We start from the raw sequence: 16810 nt of genomic DNA, 5'->3' as shown, positions 1-16810 counted from the left end.
ATTTTATTACAGCCAGATATACACAGAGGAGGAGAGACAGAGAGGAAGATCTTCCATCCGATGATTCACTCCCCAAGTGAGCCGCAACGGGCCGGTGCGCGCCAATCCAATGCTGGGAACCTGGAACCTCTTCCGGGTCTCCCACGTGGGTGCAGTGTCCCAATGCATTGGGCCGTCCTCAACTGCTTTCCAGGCCACAAGCATGGAGCTGGATGGGAAGTGGAGCTGCTGGGATTAGAACCAGCGCCCATATTGGATCCTGGTGCTTTCAAGGCGAGGACTTTATCTGCTAGGCCACGCCGCTGGGCCCTAGAAAGATGTTTTATTTTACTCCAGCTTTTCCATTTTCCTGTCTCTCTTTGTTGAGATTCTGATTTTGCCTTTTTCATAAATATTAGATACTGTGGTCATTTTGTTGCATAACCCAAATGATGAAATTCTACCTTTAGATTTTCTTCTAAGCAATAGGTAAACAAGAAAATATATTCAGGATAGTAAGTTTGAATTGACTAGCAAAAATCAGCTAGCCACCAAGTCCTTCCTTCATGAAGCAAGTTGTCATTCAGATTTTTTTACAACAATACTTAAAAGTTGCATAAACAACTAAAATTAAATCTTTATTATACTCTGAATTTATCAGAATCTTCATTATGTGTTCTTGCCTTGTTTGGATTTTAATTTGTAAAACATTCACAATGAATGCATATTGATCACTTTTCGGGTGCAGTGTGATCATCCCTTTATGAAACTGAAAACATTTGAAAAAATTTAAAGGACGGTTACAAGAAGTTTTTCAAATGCCCTTCATTTTATTTGTTTGCATTTCCTCAAAAGAGACTGGTGCAGAGCAGTTTGGAGTTTAGAATAGCTTTGAAAGCATTTATTGTTCCAAGGCTAATTTTAACCTTGTGGTAAAGATTGCTTTTTGTATTCAGTTGAATGTGATCCAGTAATTGTTTGTCAAGGCTAACTGCTGTAGGACGTAATGCATTTTAAAAATTGTGTTTTGTAATTATATTGTAAGCATCTTTATGACCTAATATATGAATGAATGCTATTTAGTAGAGATGTTAGAATTATGAGAAAACAAAATTTAAACTCTATTATTTTAATTATTAAATTCCATAGCTATTCAACTTACATTTAGAGTTTATATATGTTCAAATGAATTATTTTTCATTAGCTGAATAGTTTTACAGAAAATAAAGGGGGTTTTTTTTGTTTGTTTATTTTTGATTTGGTTCAACTTTTTTCTCTTTCATACTGTATCTTCTCACTTTACTTGGGATATTGACAGCCAGAGTTTGGGGGCAGGGTGGAAGGAAGCATTCCCCTATTGGTAAATGACAGTGTGTATTGCCTAAAGGGATTTTAATGAGTTTGAAATTACCCTTAAAACTTAAATTCATGTTCAAGTTTCAGATCACAGCTTCTTCAGTCTTAAGTCTTTCTGTGTTGTATGTTTTAAAGTTGCACAACAAAGTCCTTTTTCTGTCTTAATTGCTGTTTGGAAATGATGCCAGGAATCATGTGCTATAATCTCATCATGTTGTTAGATCAATGGTTAGAATCAAGACCCTTTCTTACACCTCACTCAGAACAATATAGCAACAGAGACAATAATTTTGCAATGCGAAACATGAATTTTACTTGGAATCCTGGACTTCTTACTCAGATACAGCCTCTTTCAGGATTGTAGCCTATTGTTTGTGAATGATCAATTTGAAGGTTTGTTTTATGTTTGTGTACTTGTTTCATATTATGAATTGTACTTTGCCTCCAAAGTAGTATATATGATATAGCCCTAGAGTTTGATATAAGGTGAAAGGAATATTCTTTTCCTCATTTCATGACACATGATATAGAACATAAACTGTTCTTGAATTGTGGATTCTCTGTATCTTCCTTCCTCAATTACATTAATTATAATATTTTCTCTTCCTCCAAGATGGAGAAGAATTTTAGATTTTGTGATAATACTTTCTTATTTTTGTATCTCTTTACCACATGTGTACCTCAAATGTTATAATGTTCAGTTTTTTCTAGTTTTATACTTAATATAATCATTTATGTATGTATGCAAATAGAATCATTTTACTTAAAAGATAGTGTATATGTGTGTGTTTGAGAGAGAGAAACAAAGAGCAAGAAAAGGAAAAATTGGAGTAAGATCCTCCAGTCACTGGGTTCACTTTTCAGATGCCCAGCAAAGCCAGTTCTAAGCCAGACTAAGGCCAGGAAACCAGGAACGCTATCAGTGCCTCACAGTTTAGGGCAGGAGAATATAATTGGACCACCTTCCACTGCTTTCCAAAATATGTTAGTGGAGAGCTGGATGGAAAGTGGAGCAGCCATAACTTGAGCAAGCAGTCTGTGACACCAATGTCCAAAGTGGCAGCTTAATCTGCTGCTACACTAAAGGTCAGTCATAGATTTATACTGTGATGCAACATTGGTCATTCCTATTATTATTCTCTGATCTCTTCCTATTTTTCCCAGTTGAAGAATCTTAATAAGTTCATTTATTTTTGCTATTTACTCACCATCCTTTTTTATGTCTTTTCTGCTCATTCCTGAATTATGATTTTGCAAGAAGCACAATAATCAGCTGAGATGTAATCTTTGTGCAAAAATTCTATTTAATGGCTGAGTAGTATTCCATGGAGTAGGTGTACCACATTTTCTTTATCCACTCCTCTTTGGATGGACATCTGGGTTGTTTCCATGTCAGCCTGTTGTTGTGGTACAATTGGTGGATCCTCTGCCTGCAAGCATCAACATCGTTTATGGGTACCAGTTCTTGTCCCAGCTGTTCCACTTCCCATCCAGCTCCCTGCTCATGACCTAGCAAAGCAGCAAAGTATGTCCTAAAAGCCTAGGATCCTCTACGCATGTAGGAAATGTGGAAAAGCTCTTGGCTCCTGGCTTTGGATCAGCTCATCTATGGTCTTTGCGACCATTATGGAAGTTAACCAGTGGATAAAAGATCTTTCTGTCTCTCCTTCTCTCTGTAAATGTGCCTTTCAATAAAAAGAAATAAAACTTTGAAAAGAAAACAGAAGTCTTAATGGTAACATTTGCAATTTGTATGTTCTTATTTTATCATTGAATTTGTCTTCCTTAAGCATATTAAGCATTTATTTTATATTCTATATCTCATAATCCTAGTATATGTATTTTTATGGCTCTGATTTTTCCTACTGAATCTCATCTGTTATATCTCCTTTCATTTATCTTTAGTAATTTTCTTCTACCAATATTGTGTGCTAATATTTCTTGGGCATTTGTTGAGATTGCTTTTACTATAATTAACATCATGACTGGGAGTCACTTTTCTTTGTTTTTTCTTTTCTTTTCATTTCAAAGACCGAGTGACACAAAGAGAGAGAGAGAGAGAGAGAGAGAGAGAGAGAGAGAGAGAGAGAGAGAGACAGACAAAGAAATAGTCTCCATGTGCCAGCCTAAGCCCCAAACCACAATAACCACATCTCAGGCAGCAGAATCCAGGACCCTGGAGCTTCTTACAAGTCTCCCATATGTACATCAGGGAATAAGGCACAGCACTCCTGCACATCCCAACAAGGAACAGGATAGGAAGCAGAAATTTAAGACTGGAACCATCACTCTGATGAGCGACTCTGGCATCACAAACAATAGTTTGACCTGATATACCGCAACCACTTTCAAATCAGATTTTTAATAAGACACACAGATTTAAATAGGACAGAAGACTTACTTATGATTACATAAGTAAAGCTGAAATGAGTAAATACCCCACCATTATCCTACAGCTATTTGCTATTTCACAAATTGTCCCTTTTAAAACTACCTTATTAATTTATTCAATTAGCAAAAATGGTGGAGGAAAGAGAAACAGAGAGACAAAGAGTGAAGGAAAAACGTCTCCCCAAACTCTTACAACAGCCAGGCTAACCTAGACCAAACTGAGAGCCAAGAACTCAATCCAGGTTACTACATGAGTGGCAAAAACTCACTTACTTGAATTATCGTTACTGCCTTTCTTGGTGTGCATTAGCAGGAAGGTGAAGTCAGGAATCAGAGCCAGGACTGAATCCTAGATGCTCCAGTGTGGTCCACAGAAGTCCTACCTGGTGTCTCAACTTCTAGGCCAAGAGCCATCCCCATTGATGCTATATTCATGTTGAGGTTTCTACTCTACCTACACTCATGCTTCATCTCTGTCTGCTGTCCCAGATGTGTGGAAGTGGTGAGCATTCAGTGTCTATGTCACTAGGGATTGACAGAAAATGTTGAGGAGAAACCAGCTTGCAGCAGGTTTGCATGTATGTTTGGTGATTTGTTTTATCTAGCACGAGCTTTTATTTTTTTTTTTGTTATTATAGCCCCACTGTAGTCTGTGATTCTTTTTTCATATTTGCTTAAATATTTTTATATGTGCTATATTACAAGAGATTTCACTCAATTTTGTTCACCATATTGCAGAAATGGAAAACCCCTGTCTGATTCTGTTAGTTGCCCCCAAAAGTCATACACATTTTATTTTATAGTAGTTTCTAGAGTCAAACCAGAGGATTTATGTTTTATAAAATAAATAGTTTTAAAACAAAATAATTTTCAATGAAAATGTTCTCTGAATCATAAAGGTAATTGATAATTTTTAGGATTGACTTATTCATACACCTTCCCAGCTGCCATTCTTGGCCTTAACACAGTCCTTCAAAGCCTATCACATGAACATCTCATAAGCAGCCCAACAGAAATTTCTAAGTTAATTACAGTTTGGCTGACTATATCCAAAACCTCTTATCTAAACAGTGAACCCAATAATTTAATCAGCCTGTCTGTTGATTAATCACATTCTAATCCATCTGATATCAGCACTGAAAAAGCTCTTCATCTGTTTCTTGTAAAACTTATCTCTGTGAATGCACAGCTGCTGTGAGCTATTGGTATTAATAACTTCAATAGGAGACAGAGCACAATGGATTATCCAAGCCTGCAGGAAAAAAAAAGTTCGAACTCCTTAAAACCCTCATGCAAGTTTTTCTATAGCTGACCTGACTCTGTGCCGTCTTGCCATCCTCCTTTCCTGTTGCTTTGCCAGCCTCAGTCCTTGGCCAAATAAAGCCAGGCACCTGAACTCCCAAAGTACCTGCTTTGGCTGTTTCTGATGCTGGTGAGTTGATGGATGAGTAAATGCTTATTTCTGGAATACTGCATATCAGGCATGTGTAATTTTATTTCATTTAATATTCTACAGCTTCTTTGTATTGTGATTCTAATGATGATTACCCAATTTGAAAACTGAGGCCAAAGACCAAAACAAATCAGCTTTCACATATTGTTTGCAAAATCTAAAAAAAGCTAAGACCTAATATTTTACTAATCATACGTACATAAAAAAAATTTATAAATCAGTCTCCATATTTCTGTAGTGTGAGACACAATCTCATCTTCTATTTGGCCTTCCGTCAGAGTTGAAGAGCATTTGGCTCAGATTGGGTTCTGGAGATCACTTGAATGAAACACCTTCCTCAAACATAGTATTTAATGCACTCAGTTTTCATCCACTGCTCCCATCATAATTGAAACAGGGAATAAATTGTTTTATTCTTTGTTCTAGAAAACTACATTTTCTGCTATTTTTTTTTTACTTTCCATGTCTTCCATTATCTTATTCTACTTTCATAGGCTATCTATTCATCTGTTCAGTGCAGTAAAAGGCTGAAATGTAATATATACTCTGTGCTACTTTAAAATGGAAGTTTTTAGCGTACCAAACACTGGAATTACAGAACTCTCAACACAGTGTAAAACATAGTCTAAAACGTTGGGTTTTGTTGTTGTTGTTGTTGTTGTTGTTGTTGTTTTTGGCAATCTCCAAAATGGTTTATTACAAATACAATACAGGGCTCAGGCTGCTTCCCACTCTCTTGAGCACCCGTGGGGCTGGAGGACACACTGCAGTGTCCCTGGTGCTAACTTCTACAGAAGGGCAGTCTCCTCGGTGTGACAGGGAAACCCTGGCAGGCAGTGGAAGGGAGTTGGCGAGTGCCACAGGGGCCGTGCTCAAGGCTGCTCAACAATGCCATCATTTTCTCCGGGGAGTGACACTCCTGTCCGTGCTGACGCCCCACCGCCGTTGGGGCACACACACATGCCGAGGCGAGGCAGAGGACGGACGGCCTGATGCCTCCGGCTGCTACTTCTTATTCCTGGGCTTTAGTTCTTCAGCTGCATTCCGCAGGAAAATGTATTTTTTTCTTTTGAGGATTGTAAAACTCATGTCCCTTGGACTAGTCGTAGCTGGAAGCATATGCAAATATGTTCCCGTTGTGGTTGAAGCAGCAGGCTGCTATCGGCTGATCTAACTGCTCTGAAGTTTTGAGTTTTGTTCTGGCATCTTTGTCCCAGAAGCTGAGGCGGCCATCAGATCCCATGGTGGTCAGGGTGCCGTGAACGGGGTGGAAGGCGATGCCGTTGACCGCATAGATGTCTTGAGGGACAGAAGTGTTGGTCCCATTGGATCGATGGCATTTAAAGGTGAAGTTATCTTTGGCAGGATTTGGAGGATTGATGTAGTGAATAGCAACTCTCCCCTCAATACTTCCGAGAGCAAATCCAGTTGGTTTGTTCTGTTTGTCTTTAAAAATAGCCACACACGGATGCTGATGTTTCAGCATGGATTCTGTCCTCCTGAACCCGTACGGCTGGTTCTCCAACTAATAGACAATCAGGCCCCTCTCTGCTGTCGCCACCACGGCAATCGGGTATATCACGTCAGCACAGTAACACCTCTCAGGGAGTTGCAAAATATCATGGGGTTTGACGACCTGATGTCCCAGAACTTCAGAGTCTTATCCCAGTTCCAGGTCATCACACAGCTGTAGTTGGGGGCTTTGATCCAGTGTATGGTTTTAACAGGAGCATCGTGCTGTGCGATCTGGATCGCCTGATTGCTGTTAAGGTCCCACATCTTGGCAGTTTTATAACAAGATGCAGTAAACACTTTGCTCCCGTCGTCACTCCAGCAGACACAAAGCACAGGCCCGGTGTGCATCTGTTAGGCTTTGGGAACTGTCTTGAACTTCCAGCAGCACACATCATTTGCCCACCACCCTGCGATGAGGAAGTTCCCTGGTAAGGTGGGCGGGCTGAAAGACAGCCGATGCTGTCATCTGGAGAAGAGGTCACTTCAGTGTCCTTCATGGGGTTGTGATTATCTGTGGTCGTGCTGCCAAACATGCTGGTCCCACTGCTTCCAAAGCCCGAGGTCGTTCCAAACGAATTCATTTTGCCTCTCAGAGTTGCGCCGCGGCGCAGCGCTGCGGGCCAGCAGCAGCAGGGGCCACTTGCAACGGTGCAGTCAAGAGCCCCGGGATACAGTTTCCTCCCTTGAAATCTTAGACAAAGATTAGAATCAGAGACAAAGATATATCTTCCATCTTCTGGTACACTCTGTGAATGGCTGCAGTGGTCAGAGCTGAGCCAATCTGAGCCATGAACTTTCTGGATCTCCCACATGGGTGCAGGATCTTAAGGCTTTGGACCAACCTCTGCTTCTTTCCTGAGCCATGGGAAGGAAGCTAGATGGGAAATGGAGCACCCGGGAAATGGAGCAGCACCCATATGTCTTGCATGTAGACTGAGGAGTAGCCATTTGAACCATCGTGCTGTCTCCAATTAATTTTTCCAAAGATTTATTTTATTTTTATTTGAAAGATTGCAAGAGACAGAGCAAGAGATTTTTCATCCACTGGTTCTTTCCCCAAATGGCTGCCGATGGCTGGAAATGGACCGATCCAGAGCTACAAATCAGAAGCTAGGAGACTCTTCTGTTTCTCCTATGTGAGCTTGCAGGGTCCAAGCACTTGAGCCATGCTCTGCTTCTTTCACAGACCATTAAAAAGGGAGCCAAGTCAGAATAGAGGAGCTGGCACACAAATTGACGTCTGTAAACGATGCTGTTGTTGCAGCAGAATCTTAGTCTAGCACACTAAGGTGCCAGCCACCCCCTACCTCCCAAATTAATTGATTTGTTTGAGAGACACAGAGAGAGGAAGAGAGAGAGAGAGAGATCTTCCATCTACTGATTCACTCTCAAATGGCTACAGTGGGCAGGGCAGGGTCTGACCAAAGCCAGGAAGAGTTTCTTTCAGGGCACTCATGTGAGTGCAGGGCCGCAAATACTTGGGCTATCTACTGCTGCTTTCCCAAGAGCATTGGCAGTGAGCTGGATTTGTAACTGGAGTAGCCAGGGCTTGAACTGATGCCCATTTGGAATGCTGGCATTGCAGGCAACAGCTTCACCTTCTGTGCCTCAGCACCATCACCTCCAAAAACTTTAAAGACCTCTATGTAGATGAATGTCAATTTTTTTGGGCATCAAAATAAGCCACTTTTGATTGCCTCTTGAAGAACTCTTCGAAGTAACATTGTAGATGAAATGCAATCACATTCAAAGGAAATACTTCTCGAGTTACCTTCTCAAACTGAGGCAACACCTGAGTATGTAGCAGGTGAGTTGCATAGAGTCAGTTGTCCAGATACAGTTCACACGTTTAAGCATTTTTCAATAACAAAACTTGACAAATTATGCTTGAGCTTTCCAATACCATTCTGTCATTTTACCTCTAACATGGTTTCACCACAGCAAATCAAAGTAAGACTGGTGATGTTGTGCACTATTATAATAGAAGTAGAATGGCTTAATTAGTAAAAAATTAACTGGCATGGATCCTATAAGTTAAAATGTACATATTTAAGGAGGCTTATTGTAACATTTATACCCTTATTTTATAATATACTAATTCGAATGTAAAAGTGAATGTAAATTACCAGAAATTAACATGCAATGTGAAGAAAGTCCTTTTATCCTTTGCAACTGTAGCATTTGGCAGATTCAGGAATAAATAATCTTTTGTAGCAAGGGTATGCCTTATCAAACATATGCAGATCAGCACTAATTAATGCTAATTAAGGTTTCCTGTCTATCTAGTTGGAAAAACGTCCAAATGTTATGAAATCCAGTTAGTATGCCTATTACGCTAATTGTTTTATATGGGGTGGTTCTTAATTAAAATATGTAAATTGACCTTAATTGCTATATACTAATGGGGGTTCATGTTATCTCACTAAAAGTGACAAGATGGTGAGGAGGGGTACTTAAAAGACTAATTCTGATAAATCCTTAACTAAATGACCTTTATTCAAAATTAATTTTAATTGGAAGTTGGCAAAAGAAACATTTTTTTGTTGTTCTTTGTCTCTTTTAAGTAATGGAAGAATGTTACTCTGCTTTGTTAATACAATTTTAGAAGCAGTTGTAAATTGTTAATTACACTTAAGTTAATTTCACTGTTTAGTGTTTATAATTATAAGGAAGTTATTGATATCCTCATTTCAGTCTTTGAAAAGGTGACTTTTTTTTCTCATTGAATGTGACTGCATAGTTTTACAGGTAATTTGACCCAGTTAGTTTGTTAAAATATGTGCTGAGATTTGATGAACTGGTAAGAATAATACAAATTTCTTAGTAATTTGCATTGCAGTTGGTTGTTAGGAAGAATGTATCATAATTTTTTTATAAACATTAACTCACAGATAAGCAAAGATTGGTGATACTTAGAATAAATAAACTTGAAATGGTGGTATCACATTTTACCTGTTATGTTTTCATTATTTAATTGCAAAATAATTAAAGTATATATGCCCCAAATGCTTTTTTTTTTCTAATATTTTATTTTAGTCCTTCATTTCCAAGTTGTATATATCCCACTGTAACCTAGAGTATTTTAAAAATTCTTCCATGGAAATACGAGCAGGGATTTGGTAAAATATTATCATGTAGAAATGAACATACAATAAAGATGACAGGTTTTTCTTTGAAAAGAACACCCATGATCTTTCCTCTCTCACCAGGACATTGTGACGAATGTTTCTCCCAGAATCATTCGGGGGAGCACCTCTGGTCCTGTGTATGGCCCTGGACAAAGCTCCTTCCTGAATATCGAGCTCATCAGTGAAAAAACCGCTGCCTATTGGTGTCAAAGTGTTACTGAACTAAAGGCTGACTTCCCACACAATGTAAGTGTGATTTAACATCTAAAACAAGAGAATCGGCATAAGTTGGTGAATGTTTATTTAAACATCCAATTCGTAGGCTCATAAATATTAATGTGTATAATATATTTTATTAAAGACTCTGCCAGTTGCTTTGCTGATGCATGGAGAGATAAAAAAGAAAGAAAAGCTCAAGAACTCATAAAAATTCGCACAATGTGAGGCTTTGTTATAAATGAATGCCTTGTAGATGGAAGAAGTATCTACATAAGCAGAAGGAAGAGAAATGAAAGGCTCATTTGATTGAGTTGGTTTTCACTCTATGTGGCTGGTATTTATGAAGGTGATGACCTTAGGATGAAATTGCAGACAATAAATCATTTTAGATATAAACCGAAGATGGAAGCAGAATCTCTTCTTAGATAGTTTATTTATATTTGGGGGTTGGGAAATAAGTTACCAAATAATTTAACACACATACTAAATAAGTCAACAATCTTTTATAAAATCTTTTTTTTCCTGTTGAAGAACCATGAACAAATGCTGTGATAAAATCAGGCTTATATATAATAGATATTATTTTCACTTCAGTGGTCTGGTTATTGTTAATGGGATTCATTCATTTCCCCTCCTTCATCTTCTCTTTTCTCCCTCTACATAGTCTACCTCTCCTTCTTCCTCCACTTGTCTATGAACTGCAAATGACTGGAGACTGTAGTTCAAGGGCAGTGTATGTTTATGTTATGAAAAAGAGTCTTGTACACGTGTCCATCAAAGACAAAATAGAGCGTGCTTTTGGAAGAACAGTTAAAAAAAGTTCCTGTGTCAAGTCCCATATCAAGCTGTGATTCCAGATTCATATTAATGAATACCCTTGCTAGGCAGTTCATAACATCTCAAGTACATCCATGGCTGCCATCCATCTAGGAGACCCAGATTAAGTGCTGGGCTTTTAACCTCAGTTTGAAGTGTGAACCAGTAGATGAAAGCTCCGTCAGTCTGTCTGTTTTTAACTGCCTGCCTACCTCTTTCAAATAAATATAAACAAATTTAAAAGAGAATAGAAATTATGAGTTTTAAATAGAATAAAAAGCATGTATGATTGCCTATAAGCAGATAAATGTAGGTAACACACCGCTGCCTTATTCATTAAGTCTGTTCTCCTGTAAACAGCTCTAATTGACTCATATCTTAAAAAAATGCAATCACATAGAACACATTCAACTTATACCCCTCAACCATTCCATAAAATGGGAAGGCAGCTATCAGTACTCACCTAAAATTAATAGCTTGTGCTTATTTGCAGTGTTTCTAAACATTATTTTGCAATCATCATTATTATGAACTAATACAATTAATGCAGTGTAACTGTAATGCTGGGCTTTTTGTTTTTTGTTTTTTGTTTTTTAAGATGTATTTATTTTCATTGGAAAGTCAGTTATACTGAGAGGAGGAGAGACAGAGAGGGAGATCTTCTGTTCAATGATTCACTCCCCAAGTGGCTGAAACGGCTGGAACTGAACAAATCCAAAGCTAGGAGCCAGGAGCTCCTTCCAGGTCTCCCGCATGGGTACAGGGTCCCACCCTCGACTGCTTTCCCAAGTGGCAAGCAGGGAAGTATATGGGAATCAGAGCCTCCAGGATTAGAACTGGCACCCATAGGGGTTTCTGGCATGTGCAAGGCAAAGACATTAACTACTAGACTATCACACTGGGCCTTGGGCTGTTGGTAACAGATCCACATCCTCTGAGAAAGTTTTCACACAATGATAAGGTTGAAATGGCCAAGCATAAAAAGAGTTACTGTTATGCATGTTAACTGGGACTGTACTGTTGAAAGCCATGCTAGGTGCTGAACATAGTAATATTGTAGGTACTCCTAGTAGACACTGTCATACAAGATATGTATATATGTACTTTTGATCTATGCATGTTACTAGATATGCAGTACAAAGTTCTCAGTTTCATAGATGTGGAAACTGAAGCTCACAGAAGTTAGACAACATATGCAAGATTATACAATTCTGACCTAGCACAGTAGCCTAGTGGCTAAAGTCCTCGCCTTGTCTGTGCCTGGATCCCATATGGGTGCCTGTTCCCTTCCCGGGTGCTTCACTTCCCTTTCAGCTAGCTGCTTGTGTCCTGTGAAATCAATCAAGGACAGCACCAAACCTTGGGACACTGCACCCACATCAGAGGCCCAGAAGAAGCTCCTGGCCCCTGGCTTCTGATTGGCTCAATTCCAGCTGTTGTGGCCACTTGGGGAGTGAATCAGAGAATGGAAAATAAATCTTTTTTAAAAAGATTATACAATTCTACTTCTTGTATATGGCAAAACTGGGATCTGGACTTGAAATTTGCTCTTAGCCCATGATCCTGACTCAATAGTGTTTTGTTTTGCACATTTCTTTGTTGACTGTATTCAATATGACTATTTAAGGCAGCCTGAAAATTTTATGGAATGTAATTTTCAAAATATTGCCTCAATAGTAGTAATTAGATAAGTCCATGTGTGAAAAACATCTTTTAACCCAACAATGGTTTATTGAAACCCACTTGATGCTCCCTGACCTCTCTTGACCAATAATGGCCACCAAGAAATGACAGGAAGTAGACAGAAAAGCTGAAATGAAACACCTTGCTTTGTGAGTAGACAGTCAAGTAGAAACAAGAGACACATTTTAATGTGCTTTTCAATTTCCCTGGCTCTAATTTCCTTCTCTTATAATGGTTGTTCTTCTGAGAAACAATGTGTGATTTCTTTTTTCTTCTCTGTTTAGATTATAATTACTAATCTTTTGTATATTCTTAGAACTAATTTCTAACATTTACTCTGTATAAAAGGTAACATTTTAAATACAATTAAAATGGCATTCCCGTTTGAACCTGAGGAAATAATGTGTGTGCACCTAGATATTGCCATGCTGAGAGGAGAATATCCCCCACTGTTTTGGAATTATTCTGACGCCAAACCCAATGAGCTGAATGAAAGTAGGTGACCCTTCATTTTCGAAGTTTAATTATCACTCTCACTGGAGTTTTCCCACATCATTCTCAAGTACATGGCTGCCACCTTTAATGACAGGGATTGGATAATTCAACCCACTGTGGCAGCTTATAAGCAAGGGCCAAGACTTCTTAAAAAGAAATGTGTCGAGGGACATTTAGGCAAGCTGATATCGGCTGTTAATGTCTGTGTTTCTGAAGAGTGTAGGTACTAGTTGACCATGAAGCAGAACTAGCTAAACATTGTTTAATTTTTAATATGTTTCATTTTATTTGAGAGACAGTACGAGGCTGGCAGACAAACAGGAAACAGAGACAGGGAGCTCTCATACCCTACTTCAATACCCAAAAGGTCACAAAATGGCAGGGTTCAGGTGGGTAGCAGCCAGGAACTCAGTATAGATCTCCATGTGGGTGGCAGCAAGTACTTCCTTGTTACCACTACCTTCAGGGTCTAGGTTAGCAGGAACTTGGAATCAGGTGCTTGAATAAAGTATGTAACCAGGGTACTCTGATATGAAATGTGACATTTTGCCCATTAGACAAAATAGTATTTTGGATACAAAGGTCACAAGATTACCTAAATATAATGTGTTTTTCTCTTAGCTATCATATATTTATGCAAATTCCTATATTTGTACTAGACTTCTGCTTGGTTTTCAAGGTTTTATTTGTGAATTTTATTTGGAACATGATCATTGTAGTGAAAATTTAATACTGAACAGTTTTGTGAGTAAGCTAAGATGTTGCAAAGCATAGCATGAATTATACTGTATAATTAGTGCTTCCAGAAATCAATTTTAAGTGAAGCCTTTCATTCTTACTGCAAAAAGCCTTACAAGTTATGTATTTTAGGTTTTGTGATTTTTTTTTTACCATAAAAGCACACACTGTACTTTGAGTGCACTGAATTAGTGAGCAAGCATTGACATTTCCTGTCATTTGTGGCAGCTGAAGGAAGAGTTGGGCAGAGGTAGAGATTCAGCAGTGACCCAGCTTACAAGAGAAATGGGAATGACAGCTGCACAAGGGAAACGAATAAGGGAGGAGCAGTGGATCTGTAAATATATTTTCATTAAGACATCTCTCATTTCAGTTGAAACTTTCTTAATTGATGAGAGATCAACACTCAATACACTAAGTTCAGATTGGCTGGAGAAGTTGATCTTCAGCAGGATTCTTCAGGGTATTTTATTAACCAACCTCCTGTAAAGACAGAATTTATAACCTCTTGTCTGTTCCTGCGACTCTTCAGACTTTTAGGCCAAGCTCAAGAGCCTCCTCCAAAGTTTTGGAAAAATGTTAAACAGATATAGTATAATATTATGTGTTCCTTTAGTTTGGCCACTGAATGACATTGTCTAGTAGCAGACGATGTCGTTATACTGACGAGCATACATGCTTCAGCTATCTCAAACAACAATGCTATGATTCTCTGTTATTCCTGTTTGCCATTATGGGCGATCCAGGATACTAATATGACTTACTGCTTTGATGATTGAGGAATGATATTTTCATGGAATTTTGGCACAAAATAAAGTTCTAATCTTTTCCCCAGCTCAGTTCATGGATTTTCTGTGTTCTATAGAAGGTCCTGTGGACACCAGCTTACAAATTTTTGTCCTTGGCCATTAATTTTGGATGCATATTAGAGTCTTCTTGAGAGCTTCATAAAATTCATGGTTAGGTCTTACCCTGTTTCAGTCACTTCATAAATTTTGGTATGAGTATGGTACATTTTCATGTGTGTGTAAGTGTGTATTTCTGTGCATTTTTATAAAGCTCATCAATTGATCCTGTTGTACTCATAACCAACATTATGTTCCTTCATATATAATGCTAACTGTAGATAAAAATCCCAGAACATTTTGTATTCCACACATTATGCCTTATGGATTTGTATATTTGTGAAGCAGGGATTTTTCCCATTTTACAAAGTAGGAAGCTGGTATTTGGAACTATTGATTGTTAGATAGGCTTGGAGACTTTGACATTATATTGCAAAGAGGTGTTCATCCCATTTGCCCAAAGTACCAGGACAGTTAATGTACATTCTGATCTTCCTTATTCGCTTTCAACAGGCACCCTCAAGTATTCACAGATGTTCAAAAAAATAATTTAGCCTTTTTATTTGACAAAGAAAGTTTTGTCACCAACCAATGATTATTTTTTTCTCTAGCCTCTCTAGGACTTTTTATATCCCAGCCCTTATTTTGGAGGGATAGAGTTGTTTATAGAAACAATGTCAAAAACTCACTTTGGACTTAGCTTTCAATTGTTATCTTAAATTCTGTACTTAAAAATGGGAAGAATGATGAGCCAGCATCAAGACATACATGAGATAATCCTGTCCTTGCAGTGCCAGCATGCCATGTGGGTGCCAGTTCTAGTCCCAGGTGCTCCCTTTGATCTAGCCCTCTGCTAATGCCCTAGGAAAGTAGTGGAGGATGACCCGAGTCCTGTGAACTCTGAAGCCACGTGGGAGAAGCCCCCTGTCTACCAGCTTTGGGTCAAACCGGCCTGGCTATTCTGACCATTGCATCTAATCAGTGGGTGGAAAATCTCTTAGGAAAATTGAAGAAACAGATCAACTCTAGGTATCTTCTAAGAAAGATGTGTGTTGCTTGATTAGTGGATTTTATTACATAGTAGTCCCTGCACAGTGTTCTTTAAGCTACCAGGAAGGCTGACTCTTCTTTAAATGTTTATGATTAAGTTTTATTCGTTAGAAGTAGGAACATTGAGGGGCCAGAACCATGGTGTAGCAAGTTAAACCTCCATCTTCCGCACTAGCATCCCCCATGCATGCATTGGTTCAAGTCCTGGCTGCTTCAGTTCCAGTGTAGGTCACTCTTTATTGTCTGGGAAGAGCAGCAGAGTATGGCTCAAGTCCTTGGGACTCTGCACCCACATGGAAGTCATGAAAGCAGGTCCTAGCTCCCGGCTTCAGATCTGCTCAGCTCTAGCCAGCACAGCTACTGAGGGAGTGAATCAGTTGAGATCAGAGATGATCTCTCTGTAATGCTGTATTTCAAATAAAAATAAAACAAATCTTACAACAGAAAGGAATAGGGGCAGTTTTGTTTTCTACCTTCTTAAAAACAAGATTTTGTTGCAGATGTATCTATATCTGTTGCCAGGTTGATACTTCTACTTTCTAATCACAGAATTGGCAGAGTACCAACATCATGTTAATATTTTCCTCATATCCCAAAGAAGATATTTCTAAAAGGAAATTAGGTGATCCACTATTGAAAAAAAAAATCTTTCCTTTGCTCTCTCTGGAATTTTTTGTTTGTTCGTGTGTTTCTGCCAGTTTCTACATGTTTTAAATAACCTGGGAAGTTGCTGGAGCAGTTACTGAGGGGATGGTTAGCATATCCCCTGGAAGCATTTCCTTATTGTGATTTTCAGATACAATTTATGGAACCTAGAGTGCATAGATACCAGTTTCCAACTCTATTTTTGTTGCCAAAATGAGGGCAGATCTTAATGTAGAATATCTAGTGACAGTTATTGACTTATTACGTGATCCATGTAGTTTGCAATAATAAGTAAGTAAATAAATAAATAAATAAATAAACTAGACCATAATAACAAATTCAAAAGGTGAGATTAAGTGGGATCAAAATACTGTCTGCCCAGTTATTAAAATAAATCTGTTTCATTTTCACAAGCTGTATTGTAGGAGTTAAAGGAAAAGGCCTGAGTCAGAAAGGATTGAATTTCAGCATCTCCCTTGCCTTCTTGTCTGTTGACT

General features: G+C 38.5%; 1 protein-coding gene and 1 pseudogene across 2 annotated transcripts in view; one reads left to right on the top strand and one right to left on the bottom strand.

The window, feature by feature from the left end:
• The window catches only part of DPYD (dihydropyrimidine dehydrogenase), an 873733-nt gene that overhangs the window by 475589 nt on the left and 381334 nt on the right, over nt 1–16810 (top strand). Inside the window, exon 14 of the mRNA XM_004582023.3 lies at nt 9904–10068. Within this exon, the coding sequence (XP_004582080.3) occupies nt 9904–10068 (165 nt within the window). The remainder of the gene's footprint in view (nt 1–9903; nt 10069–16810) is intronic.
• On the bottom strand, nt 6185–7342 carry LOC101517058 (mRNA export factor-like; annotated as a pseudogene). The gene has a single exon (XR_192094.2). The product of XR_192094.2 is annotated as an mRNA export factor-like (transcript).

The sequence above is a fragment of the Ochotona princeps genome, chromosome 2, assembly GCF_030435755.1.
Source record: "Ochotona princeps isolate mOchPri1 chromosome 2, mOchPri1.hap1, whole genome shotgun sequence".
In the NCBI taxonomy this organism is placed as follows: domain Eukaryota; kingdom Metazoa; phylum Chordata; class Mammalia; order Lagomorpha; family Ochotonidae; genus Ochotona; species Ochotona princeps.
Note: the sequence above shows the minus strand (reverse complement) of the source record. Positions and strands in the feature narration are given on the sequence as shown.